The sequence below is a fragment of the Eumetopias jubatus genome, unplaced genomic scaffold (assembly GCF_037043125.1).
Source record: "Eumetopias jubatus isolate StellerSeaLion01/CBP00866 unplaced genomic scaffold, mEumJub1_p1.0 scaffold_2, whole genome shotgun sequence".
In the NCBI taxonomy this organism is placed as follows: domain Eukaryota; kingdom Metazoa; phylum Chordata; class Mammalia; order Carnivora; family Otariidae; genus Eumetopias; species Eumetopias jubatus.
Window position 1 is genome coordinate 201,588,901 of NW_028274808.1, and position 18,587 is coordinate 201,607,487.

Below are 18,587 nucleotides of genomic sequence, written 5' to 3' on the forward strand. Positions count from 1 at the left end.
CGGACTCGGCCCAGGAGGCTGTGGGGTCCAGCTGGGGAGCCCTGCCTCGCCGTGGGTGGCGTGAGGCCCACCCTGTCATCAGGACGGCGCTCAACACGAAGGTAGGTGTTCATTCACCATGACCACAAAGCACCTCAGTAACGTGGGGGCCACAGCCCCACCCCGGGACGCAGGCCAACCATCCCCCTGCTGGGGACCACGTGGCCCTACGATGGCAGGGCTGGCGCCCTCCGGGCAAGCTCGAGGTGTGCGGGTCATGGCAGCAGCAGCCGGGTCAGCCTCTGGCCGAAGCCAGAAACCCACACTGTAGTCAAAACCAGGCAACTTCAACACTCGAACCAAAGGGAAACTTTATTTACTCTTTTTAAAGCAGTCTAGTTTAAAAACAAGAGGTCAAGTGAGAGGAGAAAAAACTTTCACAGACACACAGACAGAAAAACAAATGGGGTGAGAGCTTCTGTGTCAGATCTTCTCCATCTTGGAGATGAGGTCATCACAGATTCGGGTGAGTTCCTCGTTTTCCTTAGTCTGAAGGAGAAAAGTCAAATCCCTGTTTGTTTTTCCGAAGATTTTATTCTGAAGTCCTCCCTACATCCCACGTGGGGCTCGAAGTCACAACGCTGAGAGCAGAGTCCCACGCTCTTCTGACTGAGCCGGCCAGGTGCCCCGGATCCTGCAATTCTCAGAAGCGGCAGCCTGGGGGCAGGCCAAGGGCCCTCGTACGAGGTACCGGCTGAGGGCATGTGCTACAGGGCAGGTCCCCGAGCCGGGAGGGCGCCCCCCCACCGCCAGGCACCGGGGGTCCTGTGTGCCCACCTTTTGCTCGACTGCCTTCTCCAGCGAGTGGATGCGCATCTGCTCCTTCCTCAGGCTGGCCTGGAAGGCCAAGGCCTCCGCTTGGGCTTTGCTGCGCACCTGGGCGATCTCCTCGCTGGCCCTGGGGACACACGGGGGGGGCTGAGAGGCCAGGCGCGGGGTATGTCCCTCCCCAGGCTTGCCAGACGTTTCCCCGCCCGCACTCACAGCTGGAGCTTCTCCTCCGCGTGGGCCTTCAGGGCCTGGTACCGCCGGCCTTCCTTCTCTACCCTTGCTATGTAATCTTCCACGCACTTCTTCAGTGACTCTTCATTCTTTAGAGAACAAGCAGACGTGAACCGCTTGCAGCAGGCCACCGTCGGAGCCCCCCAGGCCTGGCTTTTTGGTCAGGTGTGGATGGGTCCACCACCAAGGGTCTCTGGGACGTTAACAAAACAGCAGCTCCGACGAGGAAGGCCACGTGAACACAGCTGGAGGCCTCCCTCCTCCCCCCCCTCCTCCTGCCACATCGGACCCCTGGCCCTCACGGCTGCCACGGCCCCCACGCCTCTGGCGGGCATTGCTGACCGCAGGAGGGCACATCTGGACACGTGGCCGGGGCTGTCTACACCCTTGCAGCCGAGTCTTAGGTCTGGTTTCAGGCCCTGATGAGGCCAATAGCTGAGAGGCAGGGGTGTAGGGAGGGGTGTGGGCAGGGGGAAGGCTGGAGTTGGGAGGGGACCAGCTCCTTCGGGGGACTCCCCTTGCAGAGGGTGAGAGTGCCGGCCGCAGGGGGAGTCCTGCCCGGCTGTGTGCCCAGAATGCACCCATGCAGCGGGGCCACCGAGGTCCGAGTGGCCCAGGCCCTCCTCCAGAAGGCAGCCACTGGAGCTCCTCGGTGCCCGCTGCACACCTAGGCACCCGCTCGGCCTGCCGTGGCTATCTCCCGTCTGGGCCTCATGGCCGGCCCCCCCTCTGCTCACATCCCCGGACAAACAGTAATGTCCCCCAAGCCTGGGCCCGGCGGCAAGGGGAAGGCGCGGCCAGGTGCCACCTGGGTTATCTTCCTGACCAAGCCAAGGACATGGGGCAGGCTAGTTCCATGGCTGACCACAACCCCCTGGGGACCCTCTCTGCGGGAGGACAGGCACGGGCCCGCTCGGCACCACTTACCGTGCGATACCCCTCGATCACCTCCTTCTGTTTCTCAAACCGCTTGAAGAGGTCAGAGAAAGACTTTTCCATGGAGCTCAGGTCTAAAGTCAGTTGGTCTTTTTCCTTCAGAATCTTCTGGATCTCCGCTTTTGCAAGTTCCTTCTGTTTCTGAGCCTCCTCTTGAGAAGAAGAGAAAAAGCACTTGGGATGAGAGGAGCATCTGACATGCCGGCCCCCCAGACAGCACACAGGAGGCAGGAGACGCACAGTGGTAGAGGAGAGGTGGGCAGCCCACCCGTGGTCCCACTAAGGGCCGGGTGACAGGGCCCCCCTCCTACGTGATCTTCCCGAGCAGAGCCTGGGGAGGGCCCCGAGAGCCAGCCCTGGGTGGGGGGATGGGAACCTGCGGGAGCTTGAGGCTTTGCCCAGGGTGAGGACTGGTACTCACTCCGAGCCCTGCCTGACACGTCCAGTGCCCAAAACCTGGAGCCCACACTGGACGCGTGGCCCCTGGGGGTGTGGGGGGCAGACTGTGGGTACAGCGACCATGGCAGGGACCCCACACATGCACCCAGGGTCTGGGCAATTCTGGTGCCACCCGGCCCCCGACTGCCAGACGCCCCGTCACCAGCCTCAGCTGCTCCAGCAGAGAGGCCCGTGGCCACCAGCACTCACCCATCGCCTGGTACACGATCCCCTCAAACCCGTCCATTATCTTCCTGTGGGGAGAATGGAGGTGCCCGTGACCACCTGTGGCAAGCGAGCCCAAGTCGCCCAGAGCGTGCCGTGGGCCTTACCCCATTTCCAGGTTCTTGGCGTGCAGCGCCTCACACCTGCTCCTCAGCAACGCGTTCTCCTCGCGTGTGGCCTCCACCTGCACAAACCACAGCACGCGGATGCTGGGTGCCCCTCACGCCCAGGCTCCCTGGGGCGACGTGTCTGAGTCGGGGGAGTGGCCATGAGGAGCCCCGGTCAGGCCAAGGACCTTGTGCCCCCGCTGGGGGCGGTGGTGGGGCCAGCGGGTGCCCAGGGAGAGCACGTGGCTCCCTGGAGCATCGTCGGTCAGACGCTATGGGTTCCCATCGGCCCCCACGAGCCACGTCAGTGTGTGGGTGGATGGGGGACACCTCCTGCCGCAGGCACAGCCTGTGGGGGGTGGGGGGGGGGCCTCACACCGTGAGTTCCTGGGCAGGCTCTGAGCAGGACAGGTGGCCATGGGGCACTAAGACCAGGGAAGGACTTAGCGGCCAGCAGACACAGCCCGGGTCCAGCACGCAGGCTTCCCAAGAGAGGCCGAGCCAAACACTGCCCAGGGGCTGGCTTCCCGCTTTACGACCCCTGGGGGGGCCGGAGCAGTGCCTGTGGCGGATGCCCGAGCCCTTCAGTGTGTAAGCAGCTTCTCGGGAGATGCTGGGTGGAAACACTGAGCTGCGGAACCAGGGAGCAGACATTCATGACTCTCCCTGCAGCCACATGGGGAAAGCCGGTGCTCAGAGCTGTTTAGCCCCTCCACCCGTGGGCGTTGCCCTGCACCAGGAACCCAGCCCCCCGTGCCCCGTCCTCACCACCGCGTCCAGGTCCTTCTGACTATACTGCAGCACGTCCACAATGGGCCCCACGGGCAGTGGTGGACCCGCAGGCCCAAAGACACAGGGAAGGGGATCCAGCATCTGTGGGGGGACAGGCCCTCAGAGGCCGGGGGCTCCCAGTGCAGCACAGGGAGCCCCCCGCCACCCTCTGCCAAGGAGCGGCTCTGCACCCCCAGCATACAGTCAGGCCCATTACCGGAGAGGAGCACTTACGGGAGCACCTGGGGCTCCTAGGAAGTCAAGTTCCACTAGCTTCGCCTCGGGCGGGCTTCCTGAGGAAGGCACGGCCACGTCCTGTGCACTGAGACCCCAGAACAGGAGGTAAATGCACCCATTTTCCCCAAAGGCCGAGAACAACCTGTTACAACTGCTCAACTCTACCTCATGGCTCCGTCACATGGCGCAAGCCGCCACCCAGCCATGTGCGCCCACAAGGCCTTCCTTAGGAAGCCAGGCAAAGGCTGGATCTGACCCACAGTCACTCCTCCTGCACCTGAGGGGCTCGAGAGAGCTCCACTGGGGTCTACTTTTCTGAGGCAGAGTCATGAATGTCCCCACTGAGTCTAGAAATCTCTGGTCGATGGCCACCGCCAGCCAGCCCACCCGCCCGCACTAAGCCCCACAGCCAGAGGGGAGGCGTACCTGCTGGTCTCCAGAGCCCCAGGCACTGGTCTCGGAGGGCTGTCCTTCAGGAGCGGGTCAAACTTGAGGTACAAGGACTGTTTCCTCAGGGCCGACTCCTTAAACTGAGGGGTCGATGAGTCAGCGGGTTCACTGTCACCTGAGGGATGATGGCCCCAAAGGCTGGGCCCTGAGGAGACCCCAGCACAGAGCAGCATGCCCTCGAGCTCCCCTCTGCACGGGAGCTTGAGATGGGCACCGTGAGGCCACAGGTGCAGCTCGGGAAGGGGCCCTGGGGAGCCTCAGACGGTCGCCACAGCACGGACACCACTAGTGTGTGAGTAGGACCTTCATGATTTTGGAAGCGGGACAGTGGCTCAGGGCTGTTCTAGAAAGAGCCCCCTTTGGAGAAGCGTACTTTGGAACAGACTGCCACGACAGCGCAGGTACTCACCGAGGAACTCCCAAACTGCTCCAGATAATCCACCTCGGCTCCTGTGCCTAGAACTGAGAGGGAGAGCGTCAGTGCAGTGGTCACCCACCCATACGTGGCGGTCACCAACCTACACGCGGTGCACTCGGCTGCTCGGCGCAGTGACTGGCGGCCCCGCCCCAGAGCTGTGACCCGCCCTCTCCCGCCCACCCCACAACGGGGACCACCAATCTGGCCTCACGCTAATGACACCTGGGGCCGGGTCGCCTTGTGGGGCCGTCCTGTGGGCTGTCGGGAGAGAAGCAGCACCTCTCCAGGTGCGGCAACCAAAAGTGTCCCAAGGGACCAAATCTCCCGGGCTAAGAGCTACTGTTTAAAATGATCCTAGACGGTCCTTGAATTCCGGACAATATAGACTTTCACTTAAAAAACCTAAAAGTGGTTCACATCGTATAAAAAAATTAACTCGATAAATAAAAAACCCAAATATAAAAACTACAACTATAACATTTTTAGAAAATGTAACGGCAAATCCTCGTGTTACTGTATTTGCATTTGGCAAAGATTTCTTACACTTCACACCAAAAGCACAAAGAACAAAAGAAAAAATGGTAAATGAGACTTTAGGATTAATATCTGTGCTTCAGGGATGTCACGGGGAGAGAGAAAAGCCCACAGACTGGGAGACGTTCGTCACCTATCCGGTAAGAAATCCCTACCTAGGATAGATTGGAAGCCCTTACAACTCGGTAACAGAAAGGCAATTCGGAGTCAAACAGCAGGGCAAAGGACCCATCAGACGTTCCACAGAAGGTGTGAAAGGCATGTGAAAAGGTGCTCATCAGTAGGGAGATGCAGATCAAAAATCCATATGCAGGGGGCACCCCCCCCCCCCCGCATGGCCCCAGCCAGAGGCTGGAATCAGAGTCACAGAGGCCCCTGCGGAGCTGCCGAGGCCGTGGAGAGATCAGGACCTCAAACACTGTTGCCGTGGGATCGTCACGTGGTGCAGCCGCTTCGGAGAGCAAGCTGGTGGCTCCTCAGCGTCACCCAGAGTTACCGTGTGACCCGGAATTCCCCTTCTCGGTTTATGCCCCAGACCAATGGGACACTCACGTCCACACAGACGCGTGGACGTGAATGTTCGCGGCAGTCTTCCGAGCAAACAACCCAGACGCCCATCAACTGGTGAATGGAAACGCCAGTCGAGGTCCATCCGCGCGGTGGTAGGCTACTCGGCTGGGAAAGGAACGAAGCGGCGGCGTGCGCTACAAGGTGGAGGACCCGTGAAAACCTGACGTTCAGTGAGGGAACCCCCCGTGTGGCTCCGGGATCTCCCTGGGATCGTCCTGCCACGACCCGACCCTGCACTCTGTGCCCAGTCTCCTCTCCGCCTCAAGGTGAAGGAAGCCACATCGAGACCCTGTCAAGTTACCTTCTCTCTCAACTGCATCCTAGATTTTCCCGGGAAGCATCTCAGAGTCCGGAGGACCCCCCGTGTTGAAGGTCAGAGCTGTGTGTTCTCTGTCTGGACTCACCCTTCCAACAGGACCTCTCCACCAACCAACAAGGCCCCTGCCGCCTGTGTGTTTGCACAGAACCTTTCCCGAGTCTGATTTCCGGTCCTGGAAATCCCTACACCAGGGGTATGTCCTGAAAGCGTCCAGAGCCCCTGCGTGTGTCGCTTCAAGTCAGGGAAGAGAGCTGCCTATGGGGCAGTCTCCCGAAATCACCACTGAACACGGACACTCACAGAACAGCAACCAGCCGGCGGGGACAGACAAGTGACCCGGGGACAACGTACCCTCAGCTGGGTCTCGGAAGTGCTCCTCATCCAGCTCTGAGGCAGGCTCCGGGCCCCGTGGAGGAGTGGGGGGCACAGGCTCACCGCCCGGGCCGCCCGTGGGGGCGGATACACCTGCACAGTCCGTAGCTCCCTCCTGGAAGAAGGGCGACTCAGTTCGGGCATGTCGTGAGGTCAAAGGTCCCGTGCAGGACCCGTGCCTCGCCCAGTCTCGTCAAGATGGGGTGCCGCGCTGTGTCCCACCCGGTCTCCGCTGGCCGCCCTCTGCCCATGTGCACGCAGGACGACAGCATGGGCCGAGCTCGCGTCCATACCTTGCCTGCTGTGCCCGGGGTCCTGGCTGCGGTCTGTGCCACAGGCGTGTCATCCGTGGAGGCTGAAGGCACCTGCCTGAACAGATGGGGTCAGTAGGGCCTGTTCCCCGGCACTGAGCTGCCTCCTGCCCTGTGAACCCTTGCCTCGAAGGTCAGGGGCTACGCTCGAGTCCCCAGCGGGGCCGTCCCCACCCACCTCAACTGCCCAAGGAGCATGAGCTTCCCAGGGACCTTGGCAAGGAGCTCTCAGGCTGTTTCAGCTCAGAGAGCAAACCCCAAGGGTTCACTTGTCCTATTTCTCCAGGAAACTGGCAAGCGTGCTGGAGGGAAGGTCACCGGGGGCCAGGCTGGGCCAGTAGCGGGGAGGTGGCCTCCAGGACCGTCAGGGTGCACTCGTGGCTGAGAGGCTGCACACAGCCCGCGAGAGCTGCCCGTGCGAGTGCTGGGTGGCCGGGCACTGGCTAAACCCTTGGTGGCCATGAAGCCGCCATCCCTAGGGCGCCACGAGAGCCTGGAGCACCACAGTAAGTGCACAGAGCCACTCCACTGGCTTTGCAGCCACGGATGATGTTCAGAGATCTTTCTAAAGCTCCAGGTTTTTTATAGAAAACGCTCTTAGAAAGCATGAGGACAGCCCCCGCCCCCGTGGAGGGGATGAACAGGGCGCCACCGTGTGCTTTCCTCCACCATTTCTCACTGGCCACCTGCAGTGGCTGTGAGCACTCTCCTCAGCCTTGGGATCCAGGACCAGCAGCAGCCCCCCAGCCCCTTCTCTGGCCTGGGGTCCTCCGGCATGCACACTGCTGAGCGGCTACCCCGCCACCACCACCACCAAGTACTCACTGGTTCGGAGAGGAGTGCCCTGGGGCCTCAGGGCCAGCAGACAGCTCCTTGGCCACAGGCTCGGCTGGCCTGCTCTGGGGGCATTCTGGGGGCGGGGCCTCTCCTCCATCTTCAAACGGGTTAAGGTTTGGGTCATCCAGCTTATTCCAGTCCAGGTTGTAAGATCCCAGGGGAAGGGGAACGGGCCCCTCGCCTGTCTCCTCGGAGGCCTTTTCCTGCCTCACCTCTGATATCCTAGAGGGAGGTTTAAGGCTGGCTCTCTTTCCCAGTTCCCTTGGTGGGGGCAATGTTTGGCTGGTAGCATTGTCAGAGAAATCAGATTCTAGTTCTATGGGCCCACTGCTCCAAGAGCTGGCCCTCTGGCCATCAGCTTCTTTCTTCTGAGGACTTGGGGACGTGGCCCCTCCAGCCTTCAGAGGGCTGGCCAGGATGGTGTTCCCAGGACCAGAGGGGTCTTCAGGGCCGGCTGGGGCCTCGCCAGACAGGTCTGTGAGGGGCCCTTCTTCACATGCTCCTGTGGGGGGAGTACCAGGGGGCAAAGCAGCTCTGGCCGAGGAAGCAGGGACCTGGTTCGAGCTTTCTCTGGCAGCTCTGGGAGAGTCTTCTGTTCGGTGTTGGGGAGCCACCTGGGAAGGGTCTTCTAAGATTTCCGAGGTGGGGGTAACACTTTTTTCTAAGAAATAAGAATGAACACTTTCCTCCAAGGCTTGCTCAAGGCTCACAGATGTTTGTCCTAGAGAAGCCACTTGGTCTTCAAGCGTTTCTGGCATCTGGGGAGAGCTTGAGGGATCCAGGCTGGCCAGGTGAGCTGAGGTGGGCCCACTGGAATACTGCCTATCTTCAGAGGCTGGTCTCACATCTGCTGGAGGGGGGTTGGCATTGGCCACCATTCGTTTCTGGAGAATTCCATTGGTCATTTTGGTGTCAACTTCCTTGGCGAGCTGTTGGCTTTTCAGAAACACACTTAGTTAACACGAAGGAACCTGTTAGCTTTTTAATTAGAATTTAAACCCCGAGAAGACATTAGCTAAAAACAGAAAAAAAGAATGTTCGCTCAACCTTCTTCCTAAGATTAACTTTCACAAGTATATCCTCATAAATCAAAATTGGTAGACCAACTAGATCACGCAGGTTTCCGAGAGAGCAGAAACATGACACACAATCACAGTTAAGGTTTTTTCTGCTTGCCTATTTCCCCCTTTCAGTTGGGGACCACCAGCTACATAATCTGGGGCACAGAAAGATCAAGGTTTTCACTGAAGAGAAAGACAAGACTGAGAGATCTTGAGAACACCCAAGGCTGACTTGCAAACAGAAAGGAGACCCCAGTGGGTATGAAAAAAGAAACCCAAAGCATCCTTACTCGGAGACATGCTCAGACATTTCATGAAATTAGAGAAACAAAAACCAGGCCAATGTGTTGGCAAAAGCACAGTAAAGGACTGGGGCATAAAACTTAAACTTATTGGGGGCGCCTGGGTGGCTCAGTCAGTTGGGCATCTGACTCTTGGTTTTGGCTCAGGTCATGATCTCAGGATCGTGAGACTGAGATTCTCTTTCTCCCTATGCCCCTCCCCACTTGTGCTCTCTCTTTATAAACAAGTAAAAAAATCTTGCACGCCCAGGTGGCTCAGTCGTTAAGCGTCTGCCTTCGGCTCAGGTCGTGATCCCAGGGTCCTGGGATCGAGCCCCGCATCGGGCTCCCTGCTCGGTGGGAAGCCTGCTTCTCCCTCTGCCACTCCCTCTGCTTGTGTTCCCTCTCTCGCTGTGTCTCTCTGTCAAACAAATAAATTCTTTAAAAAAAAAAAAAAGTAAAGAATTTATTTGACAGAAAAATAAGAATTTATTCATTTGTTTGACAGAAAAGTAAAGAATTTATTTATTTGTTTGACAGAAAAAGACACAGCAAGAGAGGGAACACAAGCAGGGGAAGTGGCAGAGGGAGAAGCAGGCTTCCCGCCGAGCAGGGAGCCCGATGTGGGGCTCGATCCCAGGACCCTGGGATCACGACCTGAGCCGAAGGCAGACGCTTAACGACTGAGCCACCCAGGCGCCCCAACAAGTAAAAAAATCTTAAACAAAAAAACTTATTCTACGCATTTTGTTAATTGCTTTTCTACTAACAAGTGACTTGCAATGCGAGTATGCCGGGCAACACGTCGCATGAGCTCAGAGCAGAAACCGGGAGGAACTCGACCAGATGTGACTAACGACAAGACAGAATTTTTCTGCTGTGTCCGCTGGAGACGTTACAAATTACAGTACATTAAGCAGCATCAACACTTACTTCTCTTTCTGGGTCCGGTTTTGAGGAGAGTTTTCTAACCCAACAGCATCCTCCAGAGTAAAAGGAGCCTCGAGCTTGCTGCTCATGCTAGGACTTAATATCCGGTGCGTCTGTGGGTCCCGCAGAGGAGTCTGAAAAGTCACCTGTTGGGGGAGGAGGAGACCTGTTCAATAATTCAAGTCTTCAACCACTATGGCGGCAGTGCCCTGCCCACTTCCGTAAGTCCCCAGGAAAGAAAGTCCCAGGGTGACCTAGTGGGTGACACACAGTAGATTTACACGGGCAAAGTGTGCTTACTTTCATAGCTTTGAGTACACTCTTGGGTGGCACATTTTCTTTCTGTGACAGACGAAGAACAGATAGTCTTCCGGTAAGTTCCGGTGGTGAAAACAGGAACTCGCAGTTTTCTGCACTTTTGTCACCAGTGACGTTTTCATCACTGTAGATCTGCAGACTCATTCTGGAAAAGCAGGCAGTTTACGTCAGTATGAGGGCTGTGCAGTCTGGATGAAGGGCCAGGACAAGGAGCTAGCCTCACAGGGCCGATGTCCCCTTCCTGCACAGATGGGTCACATCTCAGGCAGCACGTCCTCCGCCAGACAGTCCTTGTCCTGTTTTAGGGCAGCTGCCACCTCCCAGGACAAAGAGCCATAAGGGCCCTCAGCCCACAGGACAAGGGAGAAGAATCAGGTCCTCAAAACAATTTGAACTTGGGGCGCCTGGGTGGCTCAGCTGGTTAAGCGTCTGCTGTCGGCTCAGGTCATGGTCTCAGGGTCCTGGGATCAAGCCCCGCATCGGGCTCCCTGCTCGGCGGGAAGCCTGCTTCTCCCTCTCCCACTCCCCTGCTTGTATTCCTGCTCTGTCTCTCTCTGTCAAATGAATAAATAAAATCTTAAAAAAAAAAAAATTTGAACTTAGTGGGTAAAGGTCAGGAGACAGGGGTGCTGGCCTGTCAGAAAGCCTGGGTCTCCCCTCAGGCCTCCGCTGAAGGTGCTGAGGCCACAGCACAGAGGGAGCAGGTTGCCAAGTTGGCCGAGAGCAAGAAAGCAGAAGGGTGCTGGGGCTTGCTCTTCTGTCACAGGCTGGGAGAGGAGCACGCTGGGGCATCGTGAGGGCCGAGGCCCAGGGGGAGAGCGGGACAAGGCAGTAAGCAGCAGATCCAGAATTACTCGGTGGGGAGTTGAAAAGCTTCTACACTGAGATTTGGAGTCTAGAAATATATACCAGCGACCTCCACTGAGACCCACAAGGTTCTAGAACAGTCCCCACCCCCCTTCCCAAGGTCCTCAAGATGGTCACCCGCATGAGGTTCCCAGCCCAGGAGTCGCCGGAGGGCCTGTCCATGGGAACATCACAGGTATTTGCTGGTGGTGGGGGTGCTGGAAGTTGCAGCTTGAAGAGCAAGGCCGGGGTGGTGGGGGCAGAAGGAGCAAGGGTGCCCTGGAAAGAGGCGAGTCAGGATAACAAGACGCCCTGGAAGGTATGGGGGTGGGGCCATGCGTGCGGGGGCCAGGGAAGGGCAGGAGGGAAGCGGGGGTCAAAGACTCCCGCAGCCAGCCAGGGGTGGAGAGAGCAGCCCTGGCTTGGCCAGCGGGCCCACAAGGCATCTGGAAGGCGGGGAGAAACAAAAGGGCGACCTTCAGATTTTTGGCGTCAACACTGGGAAGGGGAAGGAGAGCTGGATGGCTGTGGGACGCACGAGGGAGGGGACCTAGACACCGTTCCGCAGTCCCTCTCCTGAGGAAGGTGGGAGAACAGCCGTGGCAAGTCCGTCAGGTCCGGCTTCCACGGACAATGGGGAGGAGGCTCCCGGGCAGAGGCTGCAAGGCCAGACAGCCCGGGGAGCGAAGGCCCAGGTCCGCGCGGGGAACAGGGCGGAGCTGCGCCGAGCAGCTGGGGGGAATCAGCAGGACCGGCGCAGCTGGAGTCAGCGACGGCTCGCAGGTGGGGCGCGGAGAAAGCAGCACCGAGCTGCCCCGGGGAGGGAGGCGCGGCGCCGCGGGGCCGGGAAGGGCTGGGGATCGCGCCTACGGGGAGCGGGCGGCGAGCCGATGGCGCAGAGGGCGCGAGGTGTCCCCTGCAAGGCGCGGATGCAGGTGGTGGTTGAGGCTGGACGAGGTCACGCGGTGACGGCGAGGGAGGCCAACGGACCGGGCCGCGAGGGACCCTGACACACCGGCCTCCCGGGGACCGACAAAGGAGCCCCCGCAGGCGTCTCCGCCCACGGGCTGCGGCCGGAAACCAGGCACACGGGCTGCCGGTGGCCCCGGCAGGGAGGTGCCCCTGGTAGGGCGGCAGCAAAGGCCGGCAGGGTGGGCCCAAGAGAGCAGGGGGGCTGTGCGGACGGCGCACCCCGGAGCCGCGGGAGGAGCCGCCGAGGGAGGAGGGCGGGCGCCGCCCAGCTGCGGCGGGGGTCGGGGGCCGGGGCGCGGAGCCCGAGGCAGGAGGTGGGGATGGATGCCCGAGCCCGGGACCTCGCCGCCGCCGCCTACCTGCCGGCGGCCACACGAAGCCGAGGGAGCGGGAGGCGCCGAGTCCGGGAGACCGTCCGCCCGCCGCCGATTCAAATACCGACGGTTGGAGCGCGCGGCCAATCAGCGCGCGGCCGGGGGCGGGACGCACAGGGCGCCGCGGCCACGCCTCCAGGGCGCCGGCGGCTCCGCTTCCGGGGAGGGGGCACGCTGGGCGCGGCGGGCGCCGGAAGCCATCGGAATCCCCGCTCGCCGAGCCTGCGGAGGGGCGGGGCCGCTGGCGGGCGGCGGCGGCGGCGGCGGGGGGCAGGGGCGGGGTCTGCCGCGGACGCGACTGGGCTGCGTGGGAAGGCCAGGGCCTGAGAACCGTCGGCTCGGGCCTGCTTCCCCAGTTGTAAAATGGGACCAGCTGCAGCCGCCCCCAAGGCGGACCGTGGGATGGAGCCGGACCCTCGCGGGGACGGGCGAGGTCTCAGCACGGCTGGCTGTGTACGCGGCGCGGCAACTCCGTTTCCCAGGGTGCCCCGCGTCGATGTGACGTCTCCCAGCGCGCCCCTCGCCGGCCTGCGGACGGGACGCCATCTCCCAGAATGCCCCGCGGGCGGGGACGCCATCTCCCAGAGCGCCCCGCGCCGGCTGGCGCCCACCTGCCACCGCCCACCGGCTCGGAATTCTCGGGTCTGTTTCCCGTCGGGGGCTGCGGGCCTCTCTCCGACGGCTTCCTGGCGGCCGCGGCGGCGCGATGGACAGCCCGGAGGTCACCTTCACGCTGGCCTACCTGGTGTTCGCCGTGTGCTTCGTGTTCACGCCCACCGAGTTCCACTCGGCCGGGCTCACCGTGCAGAACCTGCTGTCGGGCTGGCTGGGCAGCGAGGACGCCGCCTTCGTGCCCTACCACCTGCGCCGCACGTCCGCCACGCTGCTGTGCCACTCGCTGCTGCCGCTCGGTGAGCAGGCCGGACCCTCCCCCGGAGGGTCCTCGGGGCGCGGCGGCACCGGCCTGTGTCCCCCTTGGTGGGCGTTAAGTGGCCCCTCGGGCTCGCGGCCGAGTTCCGGGACCCCGGAAGTGAAGAGTCGGGGGAGGGCGCGCGGACCCCCGGTCGTTCCGAGGAGAGACGCTGACCCCGAGAGCGCGGCTTTCGACTAACAGCCCGTGCGCTCTGAGACGGGCCTCTCGCGTCCGCGGCGGAGAGGAGGGTGCTGGCGGCAGGTGGCTGCTTGCAGGTGGCAGAAATGAAGGCTTAGAATATTGGGGGGGCGGGCAAAGGTGATGATGCTTCGCCTAGCTGTGGCAGGTCATTTTGTGGGGGCAGTTCGCAGGAGAGCGACATGAGTTAACTGATTCTAACGAAGGTGGAGGGACCTGGGAGAGCAGGTGGCCTTGTCCCAGGCTTTGGAAGGTGGGTGTTAGAAAGGCGGAGATGGGTAACCCCATGGGGGTGTCACAGGTGCAGAGGCTTGGGGGGGCGTGTTTGTGTGTGTGGCGGGGGCAAAATGCTCACACGTGGCCCAGGGTTTGGCCTGGGCGGAGACCAGGTGCTCTCTGGCCTCTGAGAGGCTGGTTGGACAGGGGACTGGCTGGAAAGAGGGAGGGAGGGAGGTGTGTGTGTGTGTGTGTGTGTGTGTGTGTGTGTGTGTGTGTGTGTGTGTGTGTGTGTGTGTGTGTGTGTGTGTGTGTGTGTGTGTGTGTGTGTGTGTGTGGCTGGAAAGAGGGAGGGAGGGAGGGTGTGTGTGTGTGTGTGTGTGTGTGTGTGTGTGTGTGTGGCTGGAAAGAGGGAGGGAGGGAGGGAGGGTGTGTGTGTGTGTGTGTGTGTGTGTGTGTGTGTGTGTGTGTGTGTGTGTGTGTGTGTGTGTGTGTGTGTTCGTTCTCTGGAGGATACAGAACAGAAGCAGGTTTAGAAGGGCGGGCGGCTGCTGGGCCCCGGTGGCTGGCTCAGTGGACTCAGGAGTTTCCACCTGTCAGCAGGGCACAGCAGCCTTGGGCCAGGTGTGGAGAGCCTCCTGGAGGGGGCTGGGCTGAGGCCAGGTCTGTGCAGGAGGGCTGCCTCCCCATGCCAAGAAGGACACGGCCTTCTTGGTGGCAGTCTGGTGGTATCCTTGGTCAAGTGGTTTCTGCCTGTTGTTGGGGTAACTATGTGGCTTTCTCAGCTTGAGGCCCCAGCACCCCGGTAAGGCAGGGTTACCAATTAGCTGATTTCTCAGATGAGGAAAGTGCGGCTTGGAACTTGGGCTCTTGAGACGGTCGTGGGTTGGGTTTCTGCCCTGGGAACTAAGGGTCCCCACAGTTTTCTGGAGTCCTTTTAGCCACATCCTTTCTATAAGCCCATGAGTGGCTGGGCCATCACTGTGCTACACATGGACGGAGAAACCAGAACGTAGGGAGCTCAGTGGCTCATGCAGGTGGAGGAGCCGGGCCTTGTGGCCAGCCCCAGGGTCTTTCTCTTCCTTTTCAACCTGTTTTGAAAAGCTTTGAAACTCTTGTATGCATATTATTTACTGCTGCACGATAAATTACCTTAAATGTGGTAGCCTAATCAACAGTAAATGTTTACTATTACTTTGCAGCCTTAAACGTGTTCACGCAGGTATCCATTATCTATCTACGTCAGTCGTTCGGATATGCACATTGGCCCTGATCTAGCCAGCGGGGGCCCTGGAGCTATGGTGTTCCCCATTGTTCTCTGCTAGTGTTTGGCACACAGATCTGAGCTCTGGGATGGGTCACACTCTGATTTTCCTCCTCAGAGGGGCTGGGGTTGAGAGGCCAAGATCCCGCCCCTGGGAGGGCCAGTGTGTAGCTCTGCTTTGGGTGACGCCAGATCCTTGTTTTTGTTTTTGCGGGGTTTTTTTTTTTGGGTTTTCCTATTTCCGTAATCATGTATTACTCATATAAAACTGAAGTAGTAAATTAAAAACGTCTTTCCCTTATTTATTGTATTACTGTTCTGGGCAAGGGTTGAGCTGGGTCATCGTGGAGGCAGGTAAAGCGCACCTGCCGTGGGGTACCATTGCCTGGCCCTGAGAGCTGACCGGGGTGGCCCTTGGTGGGCACTATGGGGAGAGAACAATGGCCTGGCAGTCTTGATTTCTGCTGAGGCCCTCCCCATCCTTTGTAGGCTACTACGTGGGCATGTGCTTTGCAGCTTCAGAAAAGCAGCTCTACTCCCTCAGCCGGGCCCCGGAGGCCTGGCGGCTCTTCCTCTTGCTGGCAGTGACTCTGCCCACCATCGCCAGCACGCTGATCTACTACTGGTCCTGTGATCAGTGGGCCCGCCACCCGCTGGCTCGCACCCTGGCCCTCTACGCCCTCCCTCAGTCAGGCTGGCGGGCTGTGGCCTCCTCAGTCAACACTGAGTTCCGGCGGATCGATAAGTTTGCCACGGGGGCACCAGGGGCTCGTGTGATCGTGACGGACACGTGGGTGATGAAGGTGACCACGTACCGTGTGCACGCGGCTCGGCAGCAGGACGTGCACCTGACCGTGACAGGGTCACGGCAGCATGCGCTCTCGGCGGACTCCAGCCTGCCTGTGCAGCTCCTCACCATCCACGTGGCCAGTGCCAGCCCTGGGGTGCGGGCCTTCGACATCCGGTAGGTACGCTTGTGGCCAGGGTCACAGTGAGGCTGGGGCGCGCCGGAGGCAGCCAGCAGTCAGGTTCTAGTCTTGGGCTCTCTGGGAGGCGGTGATGCGTGGAGCACGTTCTTCTAGCCACCCTTCCAGCGGAACCCTCCCTCAAGGCCCCTTGTTCCCTCACACCCCCATAGGTACTCTCTGCCTTTGCTTTCTCTGTGTTCTCCTCTGAGCTGCCTTTTGCAGCTCTTTTCGGGGGACCGTGTTAGGGATGTTTGGGGGGTGGTACAGGACCGAGGCTTGGTGGCTGTCTTGGCTCTGGGGCCCAAGCCGAGGTCTTCCTGTCCCATTCAGGCTTCGGCCAGTCCATTGTTCCTCTTCTGTGGATCCCCTTTGTGCCTGAATCTGGTGAAAGCCAGGCGTTCTGTCTCAGCTGCAATCTCCCCACTCTCTTTGCCCCTCCCTGCATCCCTTGAGGGGAGGTGGTCGGTGCTCTCCTTCTGTGGGCTCTGGCCTCAGGGCTGTCTTTGCAGGCTGGTCTTTATCAGGCGACTGGGCTGTGCCTGGGCTCCCATATTCTGTGTGGTTGTGGGTGCCCTGTCACCCTAGAGGCACCTCGGCATCCCCACCAGGAATGATGGCCTTGCCCTGTAGAGGGGCCTTGGTTTAGTGGCCCCAGCCCAGCAGCCCCCACCTTGTGCAGGCTGAACTCCACGGAGTATGGTGAGTTGTGTGAGAAACTCCGCGCACCCATCCGCAGTGCGGCCAACGTGGTCATCCATCAGAGCCTGGGCGACCTGTTCCTGGAGACGTTTGCTTCCCTGGTGGAGGTCAACCCAACCTACTCGGTCCCTAGCAGCCAGGTGAGGGCTGGGTGGGGGCAGGTGGGTTCCCACAGGCCAGGCCCCCTGGGTGGGTGGGGGGGCACAGGGCCGTTGGGCCAGGCTCCCTGTGACCCTCTACGCCCGCCCACAGGAGCTGGAGGCATGCATTGGTTGCATGCAGACACGTGCCAGTGTGAAGCTGGTGAAGACCTGCCAAGAGGCAGCTGAGGGCGAGTGCCAGCAGTGCTACTGTCGCCCCATGTGGTGTCTCACCTGCATGGGCAAGTGGTTCGCCAGCCGCCAGGACCCACAGCGCCCTGACACCTGGCTCGCCAGCCGCGTGCCCTGCCCCACCTGCCGTGCACGCTTCTGCATCCTGGATGTGTGTGCCGTGCGCTGAGCCTGCTGGCTGGAGCAAGGGAGTGGCCTTGGGGGTCCCAGCGAGCCCTGCCAGGGACCCCACAGTCACCATGAGGAGCAGCCAGGGCTCCAGGCCCTCGTTTGTGTTGTCAGCCAGGGGTTCTTTCCCCAGCATGATGAAGGACGAGGGTTTTTGTTTAAAAAGGAAGTTTTCTTTAGCAGTGTCACTGTGTTGGGACTTCAGTGCCTCCGCTTCCTTTGCTTCTTGTTTCTCCAGGTGGGGGTAGCTGCTGGACTTGGAACACAGTATGGTGTGGGGCCCATTTCCAGAGCATTGTGAGGCTACCTGAGCTGTCTTCTGGAGACCAGGGATCTGCCCCCATGGCCCTACCCTGAACCACTTGCCTTAATTTTATGTAACACACCTGCCTTTCAGTTACACGCCAGACCCAGGTTCATCCAAACTGGTTGCAGTCTGTCCTCCAGGCTCCTGTCTCCAAGCTGGCTGCTGGCTCTGTGCTATTGTGTCCCCTTTGCATCCTACCAGGCGGCTCTGAGGGTCTGGGGGAGAGTCTGGCGGTGCAGAGACTGGGGTGCCATTCCAGGGTGAGAGCACTGCCTGGGGCTTCCTGGGTGGGGTGGCCCCTACCTGCTATCTGGCCCCGGGAGATCCTGGACTTCCTGTTAGGGGCTGGCTTCTCTCAACTCCTCTTCTTTAGCTGCATGCTTGTGGGGGTTGCCTGTCTCCTGGAGGGCATGCACCTCCGTGCCTACTGCTGCTCGGTGAGTCCAGAGAAAGGCCAAGCCTGACTCCCCGCCGGAGGGGATACTGCGCAGAAGACACGGCGACAGACTGCATGCAGACAAACTTGGGGCACAGCACAGGGCTGGCCACGGCGCTCTAGGGTCCACCTGCATCAGAAAGTGATGTGCGTCTTCCCAGTTCCCGGTGGCACATCGAGGAGGGCGTAGCAGCCAGGCCATCGGGCCCAGCTCTGACCCGTGTGGTTGCTGGAGGGGGCCCCCCTAACCTGGCTGTGTGAAGCAAGGGTGATGGACCCAGCCGGCGTGACTTGCCGGAGGCCACCCTGAAGCCCAGGGATTTGGGAGCCGAGGCGGCTCAGTTTCGTGGGCCGCCAGGGTACCCGCAATGAAGGCCGTCGGAGGGGACGGCAAGCACAGCCTCCGCCCAGGGTTTCAGGTGCTGCCGAGGGACCGAGTTGGGTTATTTTTACTACAAAAGAAAGTTACTTAGTTTTATAAAGACAAGTTTATTGTATCTGAGCGATACGGTATTTAATAAAAGTCTGAACTACATACTGGCATGTTTTGTTTTCCCTGATACTCGAACTGGCAACGGCGAGAAGCCGACTGGGAAGCAACAGCACTGCGCCCGTTCTGTCTACACCGAGGAGGGGGGCGGGCGCCGAGGGAGCCGTCGCCGCGCGCCCGAGGCCTCACCAAGCCCGTTCCCGGGGCTCCAGCTGGGGAGGGGGTGGCGGGCCGGAGGGGCGCGGAGG

The 18,587-nt window shown here is 60.4% G+C and overlaps 2 protein-coding genes across 4 annotated transcripts; one reads left to right on the plus strand and one right to left on the minus strand.

The window, feature by feature from the left end:
* Window positions 1-325: 325 nt before the first annotated feature.
* On the minus strand, window positions 326-12,439 carry TACC3 (transforming acidic coiled-coil containing protein 3). The gene is made up of 16 exons (XM_028088970.2): window positions 12,334-12,439; window positions 10,139-10,301; window positions 9,842-9,984; window positions 7,555-8,502; window positions 6,712-6,787; window positions 6,398-6,533; window positions 4,615-4,667; window positions 4,182-4,285; window positions 3,753-3,840; window positions 3,516-3,620; window positions 2,748-2,824; window positions 2,626-2,669; window positions 1,969-2,129; window positions 1,024-1,130; window positions 817-937; window positions 326-528 (listed from the first exon to the last, which is right to left on the minus strand). The coding sequence occupies exons 2-16, from the start codon at window positions 10,298-10,300 to the stop codon at window positions 463-465; spliced, it is 2,391 nt and encodes a 796-aa protein (XP_027944771.1). The 5' UTR covers window position 10,301; window positions 12,334-12,439; the 3' UTR covers window positions 326-462.
* Window positions 12,440-12,644: 205 nt separating this feature from the next.
* TMEM129 (transmembrane protein 129, E3 ubiquitin ligase) lies at window positions 12,645-18,384 on the plus strand. Of its 3 annotated transcripts, XR_003607020.2 has the most exons (5): window positions 12,647-13,259; window positions 15,429-15,903; window positions 16,587-16,746; window positions 16,859-17,673; window positions 17,787-18,384. XR_003607020.2 is itself a non-coding variant. In XM_028089345.2 (4 exons), the coding sequence occupies exons 1-4, from the start codon at window positions 13,055-13,057 to the stop codon at window positions 17,105-17,107; spliced, it is 1,032 nt and encodes a 343-aa protein (XP_027945146.1). In that variant the 5' UTR covers window positions 12,645-13,054; the 3' UTR covers window positions 17,108-18,384. The 3 variants fall into 3 exon arrangements, 2 of the variants coding, with proteins under 2 accessions (XP_027945146.1, XP_027945133.1); XM_028089345.2 differs by having other exon boundaries at window positions 12,645-13,259; window positions 16,644-16,746; window positions 16,859-18,384; XM_028089332.2 differs by having other exon boundaries at window positions 16,859-18,384.
* Window positions 18,385-18,587: the final 203 nt, after the last annotated feature.

Bases quoted from the DNA above. Each gene is read 5' to 3' on its own strand.
- TACC3 (XM_028088970.2), bottom strand. From the start codon at position 10,300: ATGAGTCTGCAGATCTACAGTGATGAAAACGTCACTGGTGACAAAAGT. The intron at 6,788-7,554 runs GTGAGTACTTGG...CCATCTGTTCAG, and splicing joins GGGCACTCCTCTCCGAACCA to GCAGGTGCCTTCAGCCTCCA. The intron at 529-816 runs GTGGGCACACAG...TTTCTCCTTCAG, and splicing joins AGAAGGCAGTCGAGCAAAAG to ACTAAGGAAAACGAGGAACT.
- TMEM129 (XM_028089332.2), top strand. From the start codon at position 13,055: ATGGACAGCCCGGAGGTCACCTTCACGCTGGCCTACCTGGTGTTCGCC. The intron at 13,260-15,428 runs GTGAGCAGGCCG...CATCCTTTGTAG, and splicing joins CCACTCGCTGCTGCCGCTCG to GCTACTACGTGGGCATGTGC. The intron at 16,747-16,858 runs GTGAGGGCTGGG...GCCCGCCCACAG, and splicing joins ACTCGGTCCCTAGCAGCCAG to GAGCTGGAGGCATGCATTGG.